We start from the raw sequence: 22393 nt of genomic DNA on the forward strand, positions 1-22393 counted from the left end.
TTTGGTGGTGTAAAAAAAACTATAGGACCTGCTGTTTATTTATTAATTTAAACTAATAAAATAATAACACCGATCATAAGTGAACTGATTCAGTGAATCTATTCAAATCTTGTCAGTGAAAAATCATGTAAATGTCTGAAAAACGAAGATCACACACACACACACACACACACACACACACAGAGAGAGAGAGAGAGAGAGAGAGAGAGAGAGAGAGAGAGAGAGAGAGAGAGAGAGAGAGATAATATCACACAGAGGCAGTTATTTCAAAGCTTACAACCAAAAGCTAAGTGTTTTAGAGGATGATGTTCAGAGGAGTAACACTGCCCCCTAGAGGAACAGTCAAACAACGCACTTCAAATATAATACAAATAATAATAAACTACATTAAATGACAATGTCTATAAAATATTTACATCTCTAAAAAAAAACTTAAAATCTAAACTTAAATGAATGATATTGTCAGATTATAATATATTGTATTTCTCCTATATGGACATTATAGGTATTTTATATGGACGTGTAAAGTCCATTTACTTTTTTAATAAATGTAATATTCACAAAAAGAAATGCAATTATGCAATTTAAATCGATTAAATGTAGATGTTTCTAAATAATTTAGTTATGAACTAAACTACATTATATACTTTTATGAAGTGTCATGATGTATGATGACGATTTCATGTATTTCTCAAACACAAACCTGGAACTCACTCTTCATAAATGATTTATTTATTAAACCAGATCTTTAAACTTGCCTCATAATGAACACAGTCTGTGTAAAGTATCTGTAGAATCCCGTTACAGACGTTTTTACAGATGTTTAATCAGACGAAACCACTCCGTTTATCTATTTATTTATTTAATGATACAGACAAACACCTGTACAGAAGAGTATAAATACATGAAATATGATGTACAGCCTTAACAAACCTCTTTTGTTTTCAAAAGACAAAAAGAACAGGACTTTCAGACGATATGTACGTTACAGCAGCCTAAAAAATAAAAGCAGAACAGACGTAAACAGACGAAAACACTCTGTGTGCCAACGACAACCGATCTGGTTTCATTTCAGCTCCATTTTCCAAATGTAGTGCGATGAACAAGTTAATCTGCACACAAATCACGTCTCAGTTACACAACACACAAATCCAACACAAACTGTACTGTACACCAACACTGTCATGGGTGTGTTTACTTACTGTACAGCTGAGAGCAAAAGTTTAACAAAAACGTACCTCAGGGTTTGTAATTTATCTGCAACATTCAAAAAAAAAAAAAACACAACAGAAGCATTATAATTTTTTTAAAAGAGCTTGGAGTTATTAGAAAATATTTATATAATATTCAAAAAGGGAGTCGGTCATAAAATGCACTGTATTTGATATGTTACTTGTTTGAATGAAGGTAAAGCTTTGAAACCTAACATCCAAAAATGAAATACATTCTTTATGAAGTCCTAAAGGGGATACAAACTTTTGCACTTTTGTCAAAAAGTTATTTAAAGCTTATTACAAGCGTTTAACTGGGAAACAGAAACACACTTAGAGAAGGAATTTATTCATCTTGAAAAATAATTAGAATTTTTATTAATTTTAAATTCTTTTAAAAGTAAAACAGGGACTTCGAACAACGATGAGGAAAAAACAATGAAAACAAAAATTATATATATTTTGACAGTGCAGCTTTATATTTTATCATATTCTCATACACAACATCACACACATGCACACACACACAAAGAAAGAGAAACAGAGTTACACTGAACACAAACCAACAGTTGATTCTGGAAGTGCATGAAGATGCTTTTTTTTTTTTTTTTTTTTTAACAAAAAAAAAATCCGGACTTCAACATCCGTACGTGACATTTGGCAAACTGAGATGTTCCTCAGTTCTTTCCTTCAACAAAACAACCTACACGGTGTTGTGCAACAACCACGAAGTATTAAAAACACTTCAGACTTCACAACAGTGCTTTAGTCCCAGTAAAGTACGTGACGCTATGATGCATTATAACGCATCGTATAATATAGTGAAGTGCATCAAACCGGTACGGGGTTTAGATATTTATGGCCCTTTTGCACAAACGCATGCTATATACACTACTCTACATTCCAATAGTGTATATTGTACACTATATATATAAAAATAATTTCTTTATTTGACATATATATTCAGAATGGCTTGGAGATTGCGGACGCACGTCTTAACGTTATGATAAAATGGCATCATGTTATGTGCAAAACGCTTCAGACACCGACGCGAGCCTTCGCAACGATCTGGACTGGATTGTCAGAGGGTATCAGGGTTACGTAGAAAAATACGACTTAACTGTAATTACAGAGGAGCATTTCATTCGGGCAGAAAGTAAAGACATGTTCAGTTCACAGGACGGATTATTTAAAGGATTAATCAGATATTTTTCATCCTAATCTCCACCCTCTCTAGCTCAGATTTCCTGGTGCTGAGAAAAAGAGTGACTTTCCTTTCTAGTGTTTCTGTATCCGTTTTAAAGCGAAAGACTCACAAAGACAACACAGTGCTCATTAGAGGAAAAGAAAACACACACACACAAAAACACAGGCTATATTACAGACATGTACTATAACACAGCTCAGAGAGGATTCTCAATCCGGTCCTCAGACCGGCGGGTCGTTCACCTCCAAACACACCTGAGCAGGTAGTGAAGCTTGTGCAATGTGGACAGATGCACTTTGGAGATGGAAAGCTGGCGTTCCAGAGGACAGGGTGATGAACCCTGACAAACCTTAATGCTACAGCACATATGGTGATGTGTATTGCACTTAGGAAGCAAAAAAGGAAGGAAAATAATTTTAGGGGAAACAAAAAAAAAAACAATGCTGAGGTTTACTTGTCCGTACTTTGAGCCGTACATTATTTAATCCATTACTTGCCCTGAAAGTTGCTCAGCTCCACGTCCTCTTTGCGGCGTCTCTGTTGAGCAAACAGTGAGCTGAACGGGTAAAGCTTGGCCTTGGCTGGGTACCTGTGTCCGGCGATGTCCACTTGGTATTCGCCGCGGTTGATGAAGTCGGGTGTGATGACGTTGGCGGTGCCGTGTGCGCCGGGTGAGCTGATGAAAGCCAGACACACGTGGCGCTTCAGTGTGTAGCTGTAGGCGCTACTGGTGGTCACACCCACCAACTCGCCGTTACGGTAAATGGCTTCGCCCCACCACGGCCACAGGTCCAGCTCGGCATCGTGATCCTCCAGGACTAGCATGATGAAGCGGCGCGTCACTCCTTCCTGACGCTGCTGCAACAGAGCTTCCCTGCCCAGGAAATCAGTATCCTGGAGTAAAGTACACAAGATGTTCCAACATACTGTATACGTAAATAAAAACATGAAGAAATACGTTCTCTTAAGGTTTTATTATTTTTAATATATTCATTCATTCATTCATTCATTCATTCATCTTCTACCGCTTATCCGAACTACCTCGGGTCACGGAGAGCCTGTGCCTATCTCAGGCGTCATCGGGCATCAAGGCAGGATACACCCTGGACGGAGTGCCAACCCATCGCAGGGCACACACACACACACACTCTCATTCACTCACGCAATCACACACTACTGACAATTTTCCAGAGATGCCAATCAACCTACCATGCATGTCTTTGGACAGGGGGAGGAAACCGGAGTACCAGGAGGAAACCCCCGAGGCACGGGGAGAACATGCAAACTCCACACACACAAGGCGGAGGAGGGAATCGAACCCCGACCCTGGAGGTCTAATATATGTTTTAGATATTTTCTATATATCTTTTTATTTTTAATTTAATATGTTAAATGGTTCCTGCTGTGGGATTACAGTATATAAAACACGGCATGACAATAATTAAAATAATGTGCCGAATCTTTAAAATTGTGAATTTCTTGTTTGTTTGTTTTTTATTCATTACATACAATTTATTTGAATGATTAAAATGATTCATTGGCAGTTTGTTATTTAAACTATATTCAAATATACACAGTCTGTGGAAATGTCTTCAAATATTGTGATCCTAATCTTCTCAATTTTGCATTAAAAAAACAGTAAGGAAGAGAGTTTTACACCACTTCGGTGTCATACTCATAAACATCAGATTTAATATTTACAGACAACAAATAATTTTCAGTTTCCTCCTATTTACACATCTCGACACTGTTGAGGTCACGACCCAAAGGTAAGGATAAGATACTTTCACTAACCTTGTCGAATTTAACTCGGAACTCGCGACCGCACTCGAGGGGCGTCGTGAACGAGTCCAGATCCTGTCCCCAGAAGGCGAAGAACTTTTCGACACGCAGGCTGCGCAGCGCGTAGTATCCTGCGTTACGGATGCCGTACTTCTGCCCCACTGACATGACCTCGTTATACACGTGCAGCGCGTACTGGGAAAAACAAATCGGGTTCAAATTATACCTCGGTAGCTGATGTTCCGTGTGATGAAGGACATTTCGGAGCACCTCACCTCTATTGGGATGTACAGCATGAAGCCTGGCTCTCCTGTGTGAGTCATACTCATGACTCGGATTCCGTTAGCGTAACCCACACTCATTTCCTGTGATGAGAACACAAAGAGTTTTAAAGATTAGGCCTCAACTAAAACGTCCAATTTTTCGTACTATCAGCCGTAAAAAAAAAGGACAAGACCTGAGCGAAAAGACAAGGTCTGCTACTCACCTTACAAAACAGAGAAGGAAAATGCTCCGGAGTCATAGAGACGTACGAGAGCTCGGACAACACATCCATCGCCCGAGGACCAATCAGATTAAGAGCTGCAAGGTGCATGAGATGAGATGAGATGTTAACTATCATTAACACTATTGACTCATTCATTTTTGACAATGATGGTATGATTACTAAGCTTCATAGATCCTCATTTGATGACAGACCGGTGTATTTCCAAGAGACGTCCTCTAGGTGGAGCTGTGGGTCACTGGGCATGTACTTCTTAATCCAAGACCAACAATGCACTTGCTGATCTGTAGGTGAGATGATGAAGAAACTAGAGAGAAAGTGGGAAAATAAATCATCAGGCAGAATCTTCACACACACACACACACACACACACACACAACACTGGATCTCGTATAAACTGCTTCTAATCGTAGCGTTTTTAATCTGCATTTTACCCTTTATGGGCAAAAGTATGTGCACCCCTGACCATCACGTGCATATATACGGTTCTTCTGCAAACTGTTCCCACATATCCTGTGTGCTGTAGCATTACGATGTCACTTCACTGGAATTAAGAAGCTCAAACAATGATCCAGCTTGACAATGCAGCCGTGCACAAAGCCCCTGAGCTCCATGAAGACATGGTTTGTTTAGTACGGATCAGAAGAACTCGAGCGCCTAAACAGATCCGTGACCTCGACACCGATGAAAACTACTGTAAATTTATAAAATATCACATTATATTTGAAAGAAAAATAAAAAATATTTAAAAAAAATATCCCAGAGACAATGCAATTTGTATTCCTTATTCATTACATGGTACGAAATCGGTATGAAATCCCTCACTATGTACACGTAATGTAAAACCTTTTATCTCCAATCAAAAATAAGCATTTCCTGTTTTGTTTTGTTTTTTTTGTAATCCAACATTCGACCAGGATTAATCATTCCCGCTCTAATCACTCATCATCTCCAAGAAAAAGAACAAATCAGGCAGTACACGATTAACCCGAAGCTATTTGCTCTGTTTTGATGGCCACTTCCTCCTGACGGACCTGTTCTTGCTCAGGCGCACCACACTGCAGTCGTTCTCGTAGCCTCCTCTCTCGTTGAGCATGCCTGTGTGGACGATGTGTCCTACAGGGACATCCAGGTCGTTAGAACAGAGTCGCTGGAGCAGCTCCAAGGCCTGGCCTCCGGAAGACTGGTAGTAAAAAAGGAAGCGAGTTAATGATGCAGTCGTACAGGAACAAAATTTGAGTTTATCATTGAGATTAAATCTGGCCACACACTCGGGACCTAAACCTCATCACAGAAACGACTTTTTGTATTTTAATGAGCTTCTATTATTTATGATTATGATTTATTATTAACTGTAAATTAATCATGTATCATTTAATGTTCTGTTTTATCAATAACAATAAAAACAAACATACACTATAAATAAATGTATTATTAGTATTATTGATTTTATTTTTTATATAATTATTCATATTAATATAATAATAATAATAATAATAATAATAATAATACTTTATTAATACTAAATATGCTTTTACAAAACAAGCAACAATTTTATTCTCTTTCTCCTACTAAAAGGCTTTCTCAGCTTTTACAGTGACTGAGTTTGGTGAAAAACACTTTAATGCGCGATTTGAATGGAAATCAAACAATACAGAAAACAGAAAACTATCCCAGAACCACATGACAATTTATTCCTGCCTGAATAGAACTGAAGAAAAATAAAAATCCATAGTAGTACAGTCACTACTCCTACGGTCACTCACTGTGAGCTCAAACTTGGTAAAGGAGGACATGTCGATGACACACACGGCCTCCTTACAGCACTTCACCTCAGCACCTACGATGTCAAACCAGTCAGGCTTGTAGAAGGTTTTACTCTGGTCCAGGGCCAGCAAATCTGGATTTATTAAGGAAAAGTCAGAGAAAAAAAAAAACAAGCAGCTTACACATGGAAAAAAAATACTGTAAAGTAATGACACCTTACAAAATAATAAAATGAAATGTTGATAAATAAAGAAAATACTAGAGAAGTAAACACAAGTTGTGTCAGTTTTAGAAGGAAATTGGATGAAACCTTTAGGCTAAGATTAGATTAGATTAGATTACTTTATTGTCATTACACATGTACAAGTACAAGGCAACGAAATGCAGTTTAAGTCTAACCAGAGTGCAATAGTAGCAAGTGCAGGATATAGAGTTTGTACAAGATTTAAATAAGTGGTAATATGGAGTTATTTACAGAAGTGTGCGTACTATGAACAAATATACAGATTTACAGAAGGATATGTGCTGTAGCAAAATATATGGCTATTACTATAAACAGTAATTTACAGATATGTATGTTCTATGAATATAATATACAAATGAATATATATATACTATGAATATAATATACAGATGAATATATATATATATATATATATATATATATATATATATGTGCTATGTATATAAGACTGTCACACAAGAACACAGCAAATTCTAATAAACACTGTGCACAAATATGATGCACATTATATAGAGTGTACGCTTGTACTATTTATATTTGTACAGATTATGTTAGAACAGCATTGGTCCCTTGTAGAGTCTAGCGATAGTCTGTGGTTGACCTACGGAACAAAAACATCTTCTAACCGTCTCTCACCCTTTCCTGGTGGAACAAAGTATTTGGCCCGTTCAAAGCCATGCTTCTCCATCCAACGAGCCCCCTGCGTGTCCAGACGATCATAAAGGGGGCTGGTGCGCAGCTGTCTGCCTGTCTGAAAGTCCCATCTTGGCACTTTCAGCTCATACAGCAGGGCTAAAGCAATCAGAGAGAGAAATAAACACAATACCGAGTGAGGAGAAAGGAAGAGAGCCGTATTACTGCTTTAATACCACAATGATCTTTATTCAGTACTTACGCATGACCTCCATCACACGATGGCGTAGAAATGTGCGGCTGCTCTGCAGATTCCCGAAGCGCTTGATGTCCAGAGGCCAAATGTTGGCACTCGGGTAGCCGTATGTCATCCATTCAGCCAAATATCTGAGTCGAGTTAAAAACACAGAAGTAAAAATACAGCATGAGGATATACAGCCAGCTTTTGAAAACGGGTTCAGCTCCGTCCTTACTTGCCAGCTCCTCCTGCAAAAGACAGACCCGAGGAGTTCATGCCTGCCAGGACGAAGTAGCCGTGCACTCCTGGAGTCTCGCCCATGAGGCAGCGCATGTCTGGGGTGAAGGACTCGGGACAGTTCACCAGCTGATGGATCTCACACGAGTCCAGGCTCGGCATTCGTCTCATCAGGGCGCTCAACATGGGCTCTGGAAAAGATTTTGCTCATGAATACAAGATCTAAATACTCAATCTGACAGTGATGGCACTTTTATGAGGGAACTTTGACTTTTCTGTTTCTGAGGGAAACAAACCAAAGAGTCAAGTGCATGTAGAGATCACAAATACAAATAATCTAAGAACATATAAATATTTACTTTAAATTTTGACTAAGTTTCTATTTTCTCTTTTTGTTTCTTGGTCCACGTCTCTAAACCAGTCAGTCTTTCTATAGTTTGGCAGCTTACATCTAAAAACCTACGTCACGCTTGATTCCCTTCCTGCAAACGAACCACACTTGACCTCACTTACAAGCTCTCAGATCATTTCTGTTGGTGCTCACCAGAGTGTGTTTGATGCCTAAGCACGGTACGACTTCAAGAACACGCCATGCACTAAACACTGCAGATGTAAAAGCCTCCGAAAACCTGGAAATGTATTCAATGTGTCACGAAGCTGGACTCACCAAAATGGTCCCAGTCCTCCTGCATGTTTTGGATCTCCAGCTGATTGCGGCCCTCTGTGAAAATGGGTTTGGGGTTTTTCTCGAAGCCTCCGGAAAGAACGCCACCCTGCCAGCTTCGTACATAGATCCTCCCATCCATATCCATCACCACTACACAGAGTCACATTTATCACCTCAATTCATTTAGCATTCAATTCAACCTGAATCTGTATAGGTATATTTATAATTAAGTGTTTTAATAATTGATTGTAACTGTGAACCATTGAACACAACATGATGACTAGTGGCTAGCGTGAGCAGCTGCAGCCGCAATTCAATTATGTAATCATCAAACAGAGGACATGAAATACAAGCAGACTTCCGGTTAACAGCATAGTGCGTACGGAGTGTCTGTTTTGTCGTGTGTTACCGGGTGTTGTGGGTTGAAGCGATTCCTGTAAAGGTTTGGTGAGGAGGTAAAAGTGTTCACAGCCGTGCAGAGGTACAGAGACCTTCACTTCGCTGCTCTGGCCGAGTTCATACGCCCACTGCAAGAACATCAAACAGGTGAAACACGACCTTAGATGTATGTATTTAAAGATCTAGCACATTTAATTATTGAACAATTTTCTTGTTGAAAAAAACTATTTTTTTCCTATTTAAAATACATACACATAGCAAGTACACAAGATTTCTTTTAAGAATTCTTTAACTTTTTTTCCCTGTAGTTGGAAAGTGAACTGTAATGTCTCTCAACAGACAAACCTGTCCTGCACAGTTGACAAAGTACTCGCAATCAATGGAGCCTCGTTCCGTCTCCACTGCTTTGACGTGACCCTTTTCCACGAGAACCTGGTTCACGCTGGTTCGTTCATGGATCTGGACTCCTGCAATGGATTTATGACAGAAAAGAATTAAAGACAAATGTAGAGATGCTGTTTTGAATCTCAAAGTGAAGTTTAAACACTAAAGCTTCGCAAATCTCACCGTGCCTTGCTGCTGCCACTGCCAGGGCGTGATTGACGTCTGGAGGCGACACCACGGCGTCTCCCGGAAGGTGAAGGGCTCCCACCAAGTCATGAATGTTCACCAAAGGGTGAAGCTTGGAAACCTCTTTGGGTTTGATGATGTTACAGTCTATTCCCAAAACACTAAATCATCAAAGGAAGAATTAATGAAACAAATTATAAGACGTGCCTAGTGTGAGGATTGATTAGTTCTCCTAACCGTTTTATCGCACACATACATTAGTACAGACTCTGATCAATGTTTTAAAGACAATAAGAACTTACTTGAGTCTGGATGCCAGACGCTTCAGCGACAGGAAACGGTCCTGATTCTGAGCCAAACACAGAGATCCTGTCCTGGCAAAAGCTGTACAACATGCAGACAAAACCTCATCTAAGAAAAGGTTTCTTTGTAATGCATGACAATTGTAAATATGCAGGTTTTACACACCTGTTTTGACTCCGGTCTCCTGCTCTAGACGCTCATAAAGGGAATTCGAATAGTTGGCCATCTGGCTCTCAATAAAAATGGGTTTTGCAACACTTACTATCCCCGCACATAGTCGAGTCGTGCCAGCTCCGAGTCTACAACACAAAACAAACAGCCTTCTTACCTGAACACCTGAAAAGTAACCTTGAGGCTTTGTACACAGCAAAGATTTGTTTTATCCATCTGAGAATTGTCTTTGCAATACAATTCCAGATCCCATTTATTTGGGTGGATTGAAATTTCTTTTGCTCGTACCAAAAGACAAATAAATAAAAGGTAAAAAAAATATTTTATTAAAAAAAGTGAATCTGGAATTTACAACACTTCCACCTTAATGGAAATGGAAGGAATGAAAAAACATCTGAGAGAAAGAAAAGCATACAATGATGAAGGGAAGAAATAAAAGAAAGGGATGGATGGATGGATGGATGGATGGAGCTGTCAATAACAGTCAGATCTATACTGATTTTTTTTTATTATTATTATAAATAATGTTACTATAACTAATAAAAATTCTCCACCAAAAGCATTGTGAACTTGAAATCATTCTTGCAATGGAACAAAAACTCTCGTACAAGAATATTTATTGCATAATATTCACCTCCCCTGCTCCAGAAGCACAACCTCTGTCCATCCTAACTTCGCCAGATGATAGGCGACAGATGTTCCTACGATTCCCCCACCACAGATCACGACTCGGGCCTGGCTGGGCAAAGGTGCGACCTGGGCTTCTGGAGCCGTACTGAAAAACCGTACCGAGCTAAACATGCCATGGCAGATCGCTCGGGTTCTACAGCACCGAGAGTGGGAGAGGAGCCGGGGGAGCAGGTCTGGAGACAGAGCTCGAAAGCTCCACACACAGCCACGCATGGCACCTACACCTGTAATAATACAACACACAGGTACAGATGTGTGACCAAATATTTGACACATGATCAAATATAATATTTTTCCCTCCTTGCACCAACTTAAGAGTCCTGTACATTTTGCTCTGAAATATTTTTCCTGTCTTTAACATGACATATTTTAGATAAAAACACAAAAACACACGAAAGTGTCTGACTGTCATTCTAATATTAATGTTATAATAGCAAATAAAATAAAAATTATTGAAAAAAAACATTATACTTTATATTTTTTCCTGCTCGTGACAGCTTGGACTTTTAATAGCACAAGTAGTGCTATTAATTAAAATTGTGCTTGGACTTTTAATAGTAATTTAAATTGTTTTTAAATTGCAATCTTGAGTTATAAACCTTTAATAATTCATTTTATAACTTTAAACTCCGTGTTAAATAATTAACTGTCGATAGCTAACTCGCTAGCGCAAAAACAACCAAAACAGATCATTAAAGGTCGAGAAAAACAAACCTCATCTATATTATAATGAAGCTAAACGACGTCTGACTTCTAACAAACGTTGACTTTTAAAATAAATAAACAAATAAACAAATAAACAAGTAAACAATCGAACTAGCTCTAACGTTAACGGTATTCAAGTGCTAAGACGTTAGCTAGTGCCATAGATATATACACCTATGAGCTAGTGCTAACAACAACTAGCATTCTGTATGCTAGCTAACATTAAGCTTGCTAAGCTGTCAAGCTAGCAAAGCTAAGACTTTAGGAATAAAGCCATTGTTTGTGTTTATATTAAAGCTGGTTAAAGAAAGCAATGACAGCTGCTTACCTGGTTTTCCTGCTCCAACTCCAAGCAGAATGTTGTTTTTTTCCGTTTAATGTCAACTTTAACCTCTAATTTTATTATTTAGAACTAAATGACAGACGAAAGCTGAGACTTTTAACCTAGTCAGAGGTTTGTTTACTTTTGTTCCTTAGAGTTACATGTCTATAATAATTATCCTGATTGCTTGTTTTGCTAGTTTGTAATGGACTTCGGTTCTTCTTTGCTCTTAAGGCTGATATGAGAAAATACTCTGGTCAAGTGTTCAATTGTGAATGCTGTAGGTTCACTAAATAGTGCACACTACTAAGGTGAAGACACCAGAAAGTGTTGATTTGTTTAACATCATGTTTAAATAGCCTTATGGAAGAAGTCTCCAGTGTCAGGACTTTGTAAAACATTTCCTCTAAAGAAAAGGAAATATATAAACTTGGTCTTGTTTATACAATGGAGAGAAAACCAAAGGCTGGTGAGGGAAAAATCACTTATATTGAATTAAAGAAATAATTCATGAGTGACAAATCATTGTTTTTTTTTGTTTTTATAGACGAATAAAACATCAGAACATGTTGGTACGGGAAAATATATTCAATACATTCTAAATAGAGAGAAAAAATTATAACTGAAACCGTTTATCTGCTATAACAACATGAAGAAGAATCTTTTAGGGAAACAGACTTGATGGCAAACAAACCTGATGGCTTAGATATGATGTATTATTCACTTTGGTTAGTTCTATATAGAACATTTTATTTTTCATTTTTCTGTTGTTTTAATCTCGGATAAGCGGTAGAAAATGAGTGAGTGAGTGAGAGTGAGTGTTGTTTTAATCACCACTTTTTTTTCTGGAAAGCATTCTGTATGACATGAAAGAACACGAAGAAAATGGATTTATCTTTTAACTTGTTGCTTGAATATTATTAGGAAAAAAAAAATTTCCTGCTCTTATTTTATGACATCTGGCATCATATCTTCCTGGCTTCCTACGAAGTGACAAATTCTGGACAGTAATCGTGGCCTTTTTGGGAAAATGTTGAGGTTTAATGTTGTACTTTTATTGATATCACACTGGAACAAAAAAATAGTGTTATTAACCAGTTTTTAAAATAAATATGTTTTATTTTGTTAAAAAAAAAGTTCAAAATAATTGATCTTTTTATGAAATCACAGTACCAGCATTCAGCTCTGCCTCCTTCACACACGCACATCAAACCCTGTCTATATATCTATTTCAGGGAGGAATTCATTATAAGGATGCTCAGATGACAAGTATTTTTTATTAGCTTGGTGTATCCGGTTACACAGTGTACACATGATTTAGCATACAGCAGACCACTGCCTTTGAGTGTCCAGTCACACAATGAAATATCCTACAAAACTAAGGCAAAAAGTATATTTTACTTTTAAAGACAGACGGATAAAAGTTTTTTTTCATATCAAGAGAGCACCTTATCAAGAAAAACAACTGCAACTGATTTGTTTATTTTTTTAATTCCATTTAATTATAATGCATTGTCTATTCTGTCAGTGGGACCAGGAAAGGAAATAAAGGCAGGAACACTTTTATGTTCACCAGAGATGTTGAACAATTCATATAAAAAAATGACTGCATGTTGTGACTAGTTTAAACCTCTAGGAGGAGCTCTAAGTAACATACTGCTGATGGTTTTTTATCTTGATTATATGGAAAAAAAATGTATGTAAGAAAGAAATCTAAAATGTACCTCATTTTCATTTGAATTATTTTTTTATTTTCTATGGTTAAAAAAATAGAAATCAAATATAGCAGAAGATATGTGAATATGACATTTATTTAAGAGATAATTTGCATGCATTTATTTAAAATTGTCTTTAGGAACGACATTGTTTCCCCCAAATTAGTTCTAATAGTTAAAATTGTTAGAATTCATTTTTTTTTAGAATCCTGAATCTTTGCATGACACAAAAATGAATTATTAACATTGATTTATAAAATTCAATAATACATTTGAAATAATATATACACCTAAAGAAATAAGATAGAATTAACTTTTAAATGTAAAACTGCCATTAATTCTGGATTACACTTCTGAAAATAGATAGATTAGAAAAAAAATGATTTTGGTTTGAATGATTTGTTCTCCTGTCTCTTAACTAGGGACGATCTATGTATTATGTATCCATTAAAAATGGATAGCACCCAGAAATATTATAACCATTCCAAAAAATTAATTTTCCCTCATTCTGGCATTGTAAACAGAACGATAACGCTAGTTATATGTTGGAGATGTGCCTTGGCCTTTAAATGTCATTGATTTTCTTGCCCTTAACAAGCCCTCATTCCAGTCAGTATGAAGTCATGAGTCATAAGCCACAGAAGGGAGACTAATTAACTAAATTTTAAACCTTGGGCAGAAATGATTTCTTCTCTTAGTTTGCTAGTCGGATCATTACAAACTTTATACAACAATATCAAGTACCAAATACAACATTTTTCTTGTGGAAAATATGGATGAAGTCTTCCTCAATTAAAATATATAAAAGACATAAAGAAAAAAAAGTGTGCACATTTAATTCTATTTATTTAAAAGTGTTTACATTTAATAAATAAATGATTTTTAACTCTAATTAATGCAGAATAATGTTACGAATCACAATTTTAGCTTAAACCTGGAATTAAAGCGATGTTTATCTCTAAATCCGGTGTCACCTAACTTTAAAAAAATCCATATATATTAAAACAAAAGTTTTACTTTGCAAGGGTGGATAATACTTGTGTAACTTAATGTGTTAAAATAAAAAATAAAAAGTTTATACTTTACTTAAGGATTATAACAATTTAATACTTAATTACTCTGACATAAAAATCTCTTACATTTAAACTTTTATAGTACTTGTTTTTTTTTTACTTGTACTACTACTATTACTACTGCTGCTGCTGCTGCTACTCCTACTATTAAAATGACTATTATTACTGTTATTACAACTACTACCACTGCAGCTGATATTAATATTACTGCTATCACTACTACTACTCTTACTTCTACTACACTCCAAATATTGATCCAGTATTTTACTGCATTTTCAGTGTATCACTGAAGTACTTGTGTCCCATTACTATGAAAGTGCTCCTCACCCTGTCCAAGTTTTCCTCAACAAGCACTCTAAAGAGTCTTTGATGCTCGAACGCCACTCGCTTCTGCTGGAGGAAAGATAGGTGCTTGATGCTGTAACCATGGCGATCACTCAATCCCTCACTCTCAGTGCACTCGGGAAATCAGATATTAAAATGCCCTTAAGCACCGAAGAAGCAAAGCAAAGAAGAGCATGAGAAATGAAGTAAATATAGAAATGACATGTATGATAAATAATTACCCCCCCCCCCCTTATTTTAACCCTGTTATAGATCATATTGGTTACACAGATATACACTTATATAAGGGTTAGTTTATTATTTCACAAATTTGATTCATTTCTGAACCAGTATAAGTCTTTTTTATTATATATATATATATATATATATATATATATATATATATATATATATATATATATATATATATATATATAAAATTTTCACAACACTGACAATTATTACAATTATTATTATTATTTTTTTTTTCCCGTACAGTGACCTACAGTGTTAGACAGGCTAGGGATGGTGTGTTGTGGCCCATCACCAGGACAAGTTAGAAGGCTTTTAATCAAGCTCTTATATCACAGCATTTTGAAAATGATTACATTATTTTATTATTATTAAAGCCACATTGTGTAACAGCAATTCTAATGGTATATAGCAATGTCTGTTAAACACATTAGTTCCTGTTCTCACTAATCTTATATCATCTATAAATTATTGTTCTTATCTATAACCTTAAACTTACAGGCTGTTACAAAGTGCTAAAACGAGAGACTCCTTTTCATAAAATGTAAAATAAACATCTCCTTACAAATAAATTTCATATCAACATGAATTATATGAACAATTTTTCACATTTTTTACAACATACTTTTATTTGTTTATTATCATTTACTGTTATTATTATGTAAAATGCTATAAAACAGGAATTCAGCAATAAATGATAAATTCATGTAAAGAAACTTAAATATTAAGAATAGGCAATTCTCGTCTCCTTTTTTTACTTGGATTTATACCTAGATAAAGGCTATTAACATGTCCCTAATACACATTAAGAAATATATATATATATATATATATATATATATATATATATATATATATATATATATATATATATATATATATATCACACTTTCAGACAAGACAAGACATTTGTTTAAATTATTTATTGATATAAATATATTTAATTGTATGTACACTAATTCAACATGAATTTGCATTATGTACAGAATCACTATACAGTTGTTGCTTTTACAGTGTGTGGAGAGATGCCTAAAGTCATACCCGTCTTTATAAGATACGGTCTAAAGGGGCCTGTAGGAGTGAGGCACAACTAAAGAACACTAACTGATACGTGGACATGATGAGAAGAAATCTCCAAAATACTGCTTTCTGTAAAGACTAGCAGTCTAACACTGTCCGGCTGTTTAAGTTTAACGGGAAGTGTTGTCTGTAAGTGTTACGTACGAGCCTAATGGGTGATCTCTTATTCCTGGAAATGTTGTTCTATTAAATTACGGTGTCCAGAGCAAGGGGTGTCAAAGATACAGACCGTAGGCAGAGACCAGTCCTAATAAGCAATTTCAAGCAGGAGGTAACATTTAGGAGTATTGGTGACTTCCCCTTTAAGAAATCCTTACAGGGTTGTCATGAGAAAATTATAAACCAACAGATTTAGACGTGAAACAAATCTAACCAGCAAGTTATGACTATGTTTGACCAATTATTAACAGCTTTAAAAAAAACAGGTGCCCTTTTTATTCAATAGCATTACAAAATTCTGAACATTGATAAAAAAATTTTTATTTATTTCTGTCAGCCAGATATCATGCCATGATGTATTTTTATTAGCAAACATTTCTGTGAACTGGAAAAAAATATTATAAAATAAGATTTTCTGTCATTTAGACAGAAATCGCTTAAATTACCCTAAATTAGATCGCCTAAATTAGGATGTAAGAAGCAGTTATCGAAAACTGTTTGTAACTGGTTTTAAAGATTCAAAGGGGAAAAAAACTCTTTCTGGAAGCAAAATAAAAGTAATAATCTCAAGGAAATAATAATTGTTTTATTAGCAAACTTAAACAACTTACATCTTTCTGATAACATCCATTGCAGTTCTGGCTTTTAACGCATACCTGTACTTATGTAAGACACGGTGAACTAAACTATAGTAAAACTATCATTTTATAGCATATAGGTTTAATTTGTTTGTGCATTTAGAGTGTAGCTTTCAGGTGAAATGCAGATAAGTGAACATGTTTAAGAGAAGTTGATGTGTGTTATTGGTCTTTAATCTGATTTTTTTTAGTCCAGTTCACCTAAAATGTATTTGACACCCCTGAGCTAGAGAAAGATTTTACATTTTGTAATCATCTGATCATACAGTGAAATTCACTGAAAGGCTACTTGAATCTACCAGAATCCAATACGGATTGAACTGCATTTATCTGGTTCAGGTGAAACTAACGAGATTAGACTGCTGCAGTCAGATATCTAATCGTGTACAGCCTGCTGAGCTGAAACAGTTTCTTTAACATCCATTAAGGAAGAACATATGCTTTTTCGATTTTGCTGTATATGAATTATCTGCAGTGAAACCCGATAAAGTAACCTGGTCTTTGTAAACACTGAGCTTGGCCTGATTTGATGCTATTTCACTCCATTAAAATGAATGACCATTAAATCCACGTCATCTCAGTCTTACGCTTTGCTTACTAATCCGCTGTAACTTACACTGAGAATAAAAAAGGCTGTAAAATTGGTGTAAAATTTGGTGTAAGTGTAAAACATATTTACAGAAGAGTACTGTGTTAGGTTATGTAGCATAACACAGAATCCAGGACATATGTTCATTTAGCGGATGCTTTTAAAATAGGCAACTATTGATATTAATAGGATTCAACTGAGATGAAGGTTAAAGTTCTCACTTAAGTACCAAAACCCTTGAGTTTTAACACTACAGGGATTTGAACACACAACCTTCTGATGTGTGACTCAAAGCTTTAACCACTGAATCACTAAAACTAAAAATACACTGAATCAATGAAAGTCAGCTGAGCTCACAGCTTAAAGGTTTGAGATACAGATTAGTATGTTGCGTGTTCAAATCCCACCTTGAGTCAATTGTATGCCAGCAGATCATCATCCAAATGAGCAAATACATTATGGTAAATGTGTTATTTTATACTGCATAACACATTCCCGTATTTGTTTTAGAATGCATTACTGTAGATTTAACTGTAACAACCATGTTGCCAAAAAATTACTATAAAATTTACAGCCTTTTCTTTTACAGTTTGCTAAAACAGAATTGTGGCCCATGGATTCCTTATAACAAAAAAGCAATCACTTCTGATTCATAAAACACTGCTACTGACTGTGCTTTTCAGTTTTTCAGGTCCAAGCCACACACACACACACACACACACACACACACACACACACACACACACACACACACACAAACAAACACACAAAGCTCTGCCAGGTAAATAAATAGGCTAGAATAAATCCTGTAGGTCACAGTTTTTTGTTTGTTTGTTTGTGTGTGTGTGTGTGTGTGTGTGTGTGTGTGTGTGTGTGTGTGTGTGTGTGTGTGTGTGTGTGTGTGTGTGACAATCCTAATAAGGTCCTTTTTTCAAAGATTGACGACCAAATATCCCAGAATGCCTGCAATGAGTAAAACCACAGTGAAAATGATGCCCGCGAAGATCCTCATGACACCAGCTTCACCTTCGCCCCCATCTTTGGGCTCCTCGTCGCAGATGGAAATGACTCCGATGGATGAGTTTCCCACGCTGACTGTGGATTTGAGTTCAGCGCCCGCTTCCAGTTTGGCCTCCACCGCCCACGGCGCCACCTGCACCTTCATCTCCATCTCCTCCATCATCTGATCAAGCTGAGCGATCTCGGCCTCCAGATCTTTTAAATCGGCCGTGTCGATGCCCGCGTCTGCTTCGTACTTCAGGTTCTGCATGCTCATGGCCCGAGCCGCCACCGTGCCTGTGCTCCCGGTCATGCCGGTCTGGATGAAGTGGCGCGTTGGCACCTTAATAGGGAACTCCTGCCCGATCTCTAGCGACCTCCTCATGTCCACCTCGAGGATCTCCATGCTGCTGGTGAAGAGCACCCACAGGCGCTCGTACTCGGCGCGGTCGTCGTTGCTGATGCTCTTGTCTTTGAGCAGCGTGGTCAGTCTACTCCGGTTGGCCGCGGCCAGTTCCTGCGCTTTCCGCCGCGTCTTTTTCAGCTCTTCCCGCAGGTTTTGCGAATCCGACGTGCTCCCTAAAGCGGACACGAGGTGCCGGTAGCAGGCGGTCACCTTGTTTAAAGCGTCCAGCATGGTTTTACACTCGTCTTTACCCATATTTGTGGAGGAAAATAAAGGAAAAGTTTTTCCTGTTGGTGATGTTTCGGGTCTAAACCTGCGCCGCGCTGGTGCTTAGTTTCCACGGCAGCGCCGCAGCCACGCAGATTCACTCAGCGCTCTCGCGCGGGTCACTTTCTCTCCATCCATGTTTCTACTCTTGTTCCTTACAAGACAGCACACAGGCTTAGCAATAACCGGATCTGTAAACAGCTTTACTTTTGCCCTCGGAGATTAAAGTCGGCGTCAGTGGCCTACACCACACCAGCCCACCCCACACCACCCCACACTACAGTGCACCACGGCGTTTACGCGTTACATCTTAACGCCCAACACGACAAACTTCAATGTCTTTCAACGTCATGAATATACCCGAAACAATACCTGGCTCACAATCCTTGTAAAAAAAACACGCAACGTGTCCACAGCTGCTCACAAAAGGTCTCGCATCCAAGTAAAATCCTTTTGATGGACAAAAAATATACAAGAAACCATCCGCGAATCCGCAAAAAACCTCCGTTGCGCTTGCTCTTGCTTTCTAAAATCGTTTAAATGCTCATTTATAGTCTTTATTCTCTCTTTGTGTAGGTTATTTTTCCACCAGGGAGATGTTCACTTCCCAGCCGCTGTCCATTAAATACCACTAGAAGCTCACGTGGACGCGCATCACTGACACGACCAGTCAATCTCGCGTTCACGAGGCTCCCAGAAATAAAAACCCTGTGATACAAAACAGCTGATTGGTTGGCCGACACTATTGTGTTCACACAGCCATGCTGATTGGCTCGTGTGTATGTCAGTCAATCGCGTAAAATCGACAACTGTTGGATTGTGCGCATAGTTCAGAGAATAACACTGTATTCATATGGAGTGTTACCAAGAAGCTAATTTCAGAAAATAAAATGTAGAGGAAAAAGACATAAATTGGGCAACATAGACTAAGTTTAGAGCATAGAGCCTTAAATTTCTTCTGCAAAAAAAATAACTTTAATAAATATAAAATTAAAACAGAGAAATCTCAGAAAACTGTTGTGATAGGAGAGAAATAACAAAACACTTACACCATCATATCTGTGATTATTTTCCTTCTGTCATGTTTTATTCCTCATTCAATCAAGAAATAGCAGACTTGATTTAAAAAAAATAAATAAATGTATGTATTTAACTTTAATGATCTCTACTGAAATAGAACTTACTGTAAAACAAATTGTTAAACCATTTACAAAAATCTGTGTCGAATAGTAAATGGAGTAAAATGGATACTGAAAGGAAACTACTGAAAATCTCTAAACATTGTTCTTCATTACAAACTGACAGAATTTCTGAATATGAACCAATGTACAAATTGAAAATGTCCCCACAGCGTAAAATCACTGTCATTAGCTAATGTCTAACAATCTAATCTTTTCAAGTATTGTGACATGATTTGGAAACTAAATCTAATTCTGGCTTGAAAAACTGATCGTCATGGTGATTGTTCATGTGTCTAAACATGGAGTCTAGAAAAAGGAACTTGTTTATCTTATTGTTTAAACCTATCCATATTACAAAAAGCAATTAAGAGTTTTTCATTTTACTGGAAAGGAAATATAATTACAAAGCCAATAATTGAATTCATCAAACCTCATTTCTCCAAAGTCTTAATTGATTATAGTAAACAACTTATAATATTTCATAAACTCATAATCCTTACATGAAATTAGACGAACTTTTCCTGTTTCATTAATGAGTGCTTTTAATCTCTGCTCTGTGTTTTCATGGACGTGTTAGTGTTGTTAAGTTTGAACCCATAGCACCTTTTCTAATGAGCTCGGGGTGGCACAGTTCTCTGGTAACAATTAAAGTCATGATGACTAAGAGTCAGCATCTGCTGGGACGCCCTGAAGGTTTACGCCGTGAAGGGGAAAGAGCTCCACATTAACCTGCTGCGCTCATGCAGAACAGGATGCCATCCAAACTATCGCCTCATGGGGAGAAAAACAGCATGTCCCTGCAGGCCTCAGACTGAGCCAGCTTCCTAAAGCACATTTGCCAGCTGTGGCACCCCAGCAGCACGGCCTTCCGAAATCTGAAAGGATTAAAATGACGATAGAGGAAGATTACGTTTAGTGCTGATTAACCTCTTTGCTTAGCATTCACCATATTCATTTTACTACAGGAATTGTTCACTAAACCTACACAAAAGGTGAGTTGTTAACAAGAGGGATGAATATCAGCAATGCTTCTGAAGCACTTAAAAAAATCTTTTCATGGCACTAAGAAAAAAATGGTTCAAAAAATGTGGCGTCAAAGCGAGAAACCTCTTTTTGGTTCTTCCTGAGACCTTTATTTTTGCCGGACGTCTAAATTTAACCGTAGCGTTAACATATTTTCACAAACCCATAAACACATGCTACATGTTTGGAGAATGAAACCTGATAAGAATATTTCAGTATAGAAAATAGATGCTTTCAGAGCGTTAAAGCAGTTTTCTATAGTGATGTGAAAACTCGTACATACACTTTATAGTATTTATTTATTTATTTATTATAATTATGTCGGGGGGTGGGGGGGGTTGACGGTGGCTTAGTGGTTAAGCCTCACACCTCCAGGGTTGGGGGTTCGATTCCCGCCTCCGCCTTGTGTGTGTGGAGTTTGCATGTTCTCCCTGTGCCTCGGGGGTTTCCTCCAGGTACTCCGGTTTCCTCCCCCGGTCCAAAGACATGCATGGTAGGTTGATTGGCATCTCTGGAAAATTGTCCGAAGTGTGTGATTGTGTGAGTGAATGAGAGTGTGTGTGTGTGCCCTGCGATGGGTTGGCACTCCGTCCAGGGTGTATCCTGCCTCGATGCCCGATGACGCCTGAGATAGGCACAGGCTCCCCGTGACCCGAGGTAGTTCGGATAAGCGGTAGAAGATGAATGAATGAATGAATGTCCAAGGGGTCATGGTAGATTTGTATTTAGGACATTTGCCTTGCAACTTAAGGGTTGGGGAAGTTTGTAGGTTCTCCCAGTGCTTTGTGGGTTTCCTTCAGGTTCTCCGGTTTACTCCTCCAGTTCAAAGACCTGTGCATTCAGCTTATTTGCATCTCTAACTTGCCCCATGGTGTGTGAGTGTGTGTGAATGTGCTCTGCTCATCCAGGGTGTCCTCCACCTTATGCCCTGAGTCCCCTTTGAGTTCCCAAGGTTTCACAACAATACAGCACTATTATTATTTAAACATTCTGTAACACGTTCCCAGTCATGTTCAGGACAAAAGCTATCTCACTT

At 37.5% G+C, this 22393-nt stretch overlaps 2 protein-coding genes across 3 annotated transcripts; both read right to left on the reverse strand.

Annotated features, from left to right (window-relative positions):
- Positions 1-841: 841 nt before the first annotated feature.
- On the reverse strand, positions 842-11924 carry pdpr (pyruvate dehydrogenase phosphatase regulatory subunit). Of its 2 annotated transcripts, XM_060878845.1 has the most exons (18): positions 11658-11924; positions 10569-10848; positions 9929-10062; positions 9763-9844; positions 9458-9621; positions 9236-9357; positions 8901-9018; positions 8492-8641; positions 7823-8015; positions 7612-7736; positions 7353-7508; positions 6472-6605; positions 5740-5888; positions 4900-5012; positions 4688-4782; positions 4476-4565; positions 4213-4395; positions 842-3312 (listed from the first exon to the last, which is right to left on the reverse strand). In XM_060878845.1, the coding sequence occupies exons 2-18, from the start codon at positions 10835-10837 to the stop codon at positions 2908-2910; spliced, it is 2682 nt and encodes an 893-aa protein (XP_060734828.1). In that variant the 5' UTR covers positions 10838-10848; positions 11658-11924; the 3' UTR covers positions 842-2907. The 2 variants fall into 2 exon arrangements, with proteins under 2 accessions (XP_060734828.1, XP_060734827.1); XM_060878844.1 differs by lacking the exon at positions 11658-11924 and having other exon boundaries at positions 10569-10877.
- Positions 11925-15954: 4030 nt separating this feature from the next.
- Positions 15955-20116, reverse strand: si:ch73-167i17.6 (regulator of G-protein signaling 9-binding protein). Its single transcript, XM_060878536.1, has one exon. The coding sequence runs from the start codon at positions 19139-19141 to the stop codon at positions 18413-18415; it is 729 nt and encodes a 242-aa protein (XP_060734519.1). The 5' UTR covers positions 19142-20116; the 3' UTR covers positions 15955-18412.
- Positions 20117-22393: the final 2277 nt, after the last annotated feature.

This window comes from Tachysurus vachellii, chromosome 9, assembly GCF_030014155.1.
Source record: "Tachysurus vachellii isolate PV-2020 chromosome 9, HZAU_Pvac_v1, whole genome shotgun sequence".
In the NCBI taxonomy this organism is placed as follows: domain Eukaryota; kingdom Metazoa; phylum Chordata; class Actinopteri; order Siluriformes; family Bagridae; genus Tachysurus; species Tachysurus vachellii.

What these genes read in the sequence shown, in the direction of transcription:
- pdpr (XM_060878845.1), bottom strand. Translation starts at nt 10,837, where the DNA reads ATGCGTGGCTGTGTGTGGAGCTTTCGAGCTCTGTCTCCAGACCTGCTC. An exon ending in GGAGGACTGGGACCATTTTG is followed by an intron (nt 8,016 to 8,491) that starts GTGAGTCCAGCT and finishes AATCTTTTCCAG; the next exon opens with AGCCCATGTTGAGCGCCCTG. An exon ending in TCCGAGTTAAATTCGACAAG is followed by an intron (nt 3,313 to 4,212) that starts GTTAGTGAAAGT and finishes ACTTTACTCCAG; the next exon opens with GATACTGATTTCCTGGGCAG.
- si:ch73-167i17.6 (XM_060878536.1), bottom strand. Translation starts at nt 19,141, where the DNA reads ATGGGTAAAGACGAGTGTAAAACCATGCTGGACGCTTTAAACAAGGTG.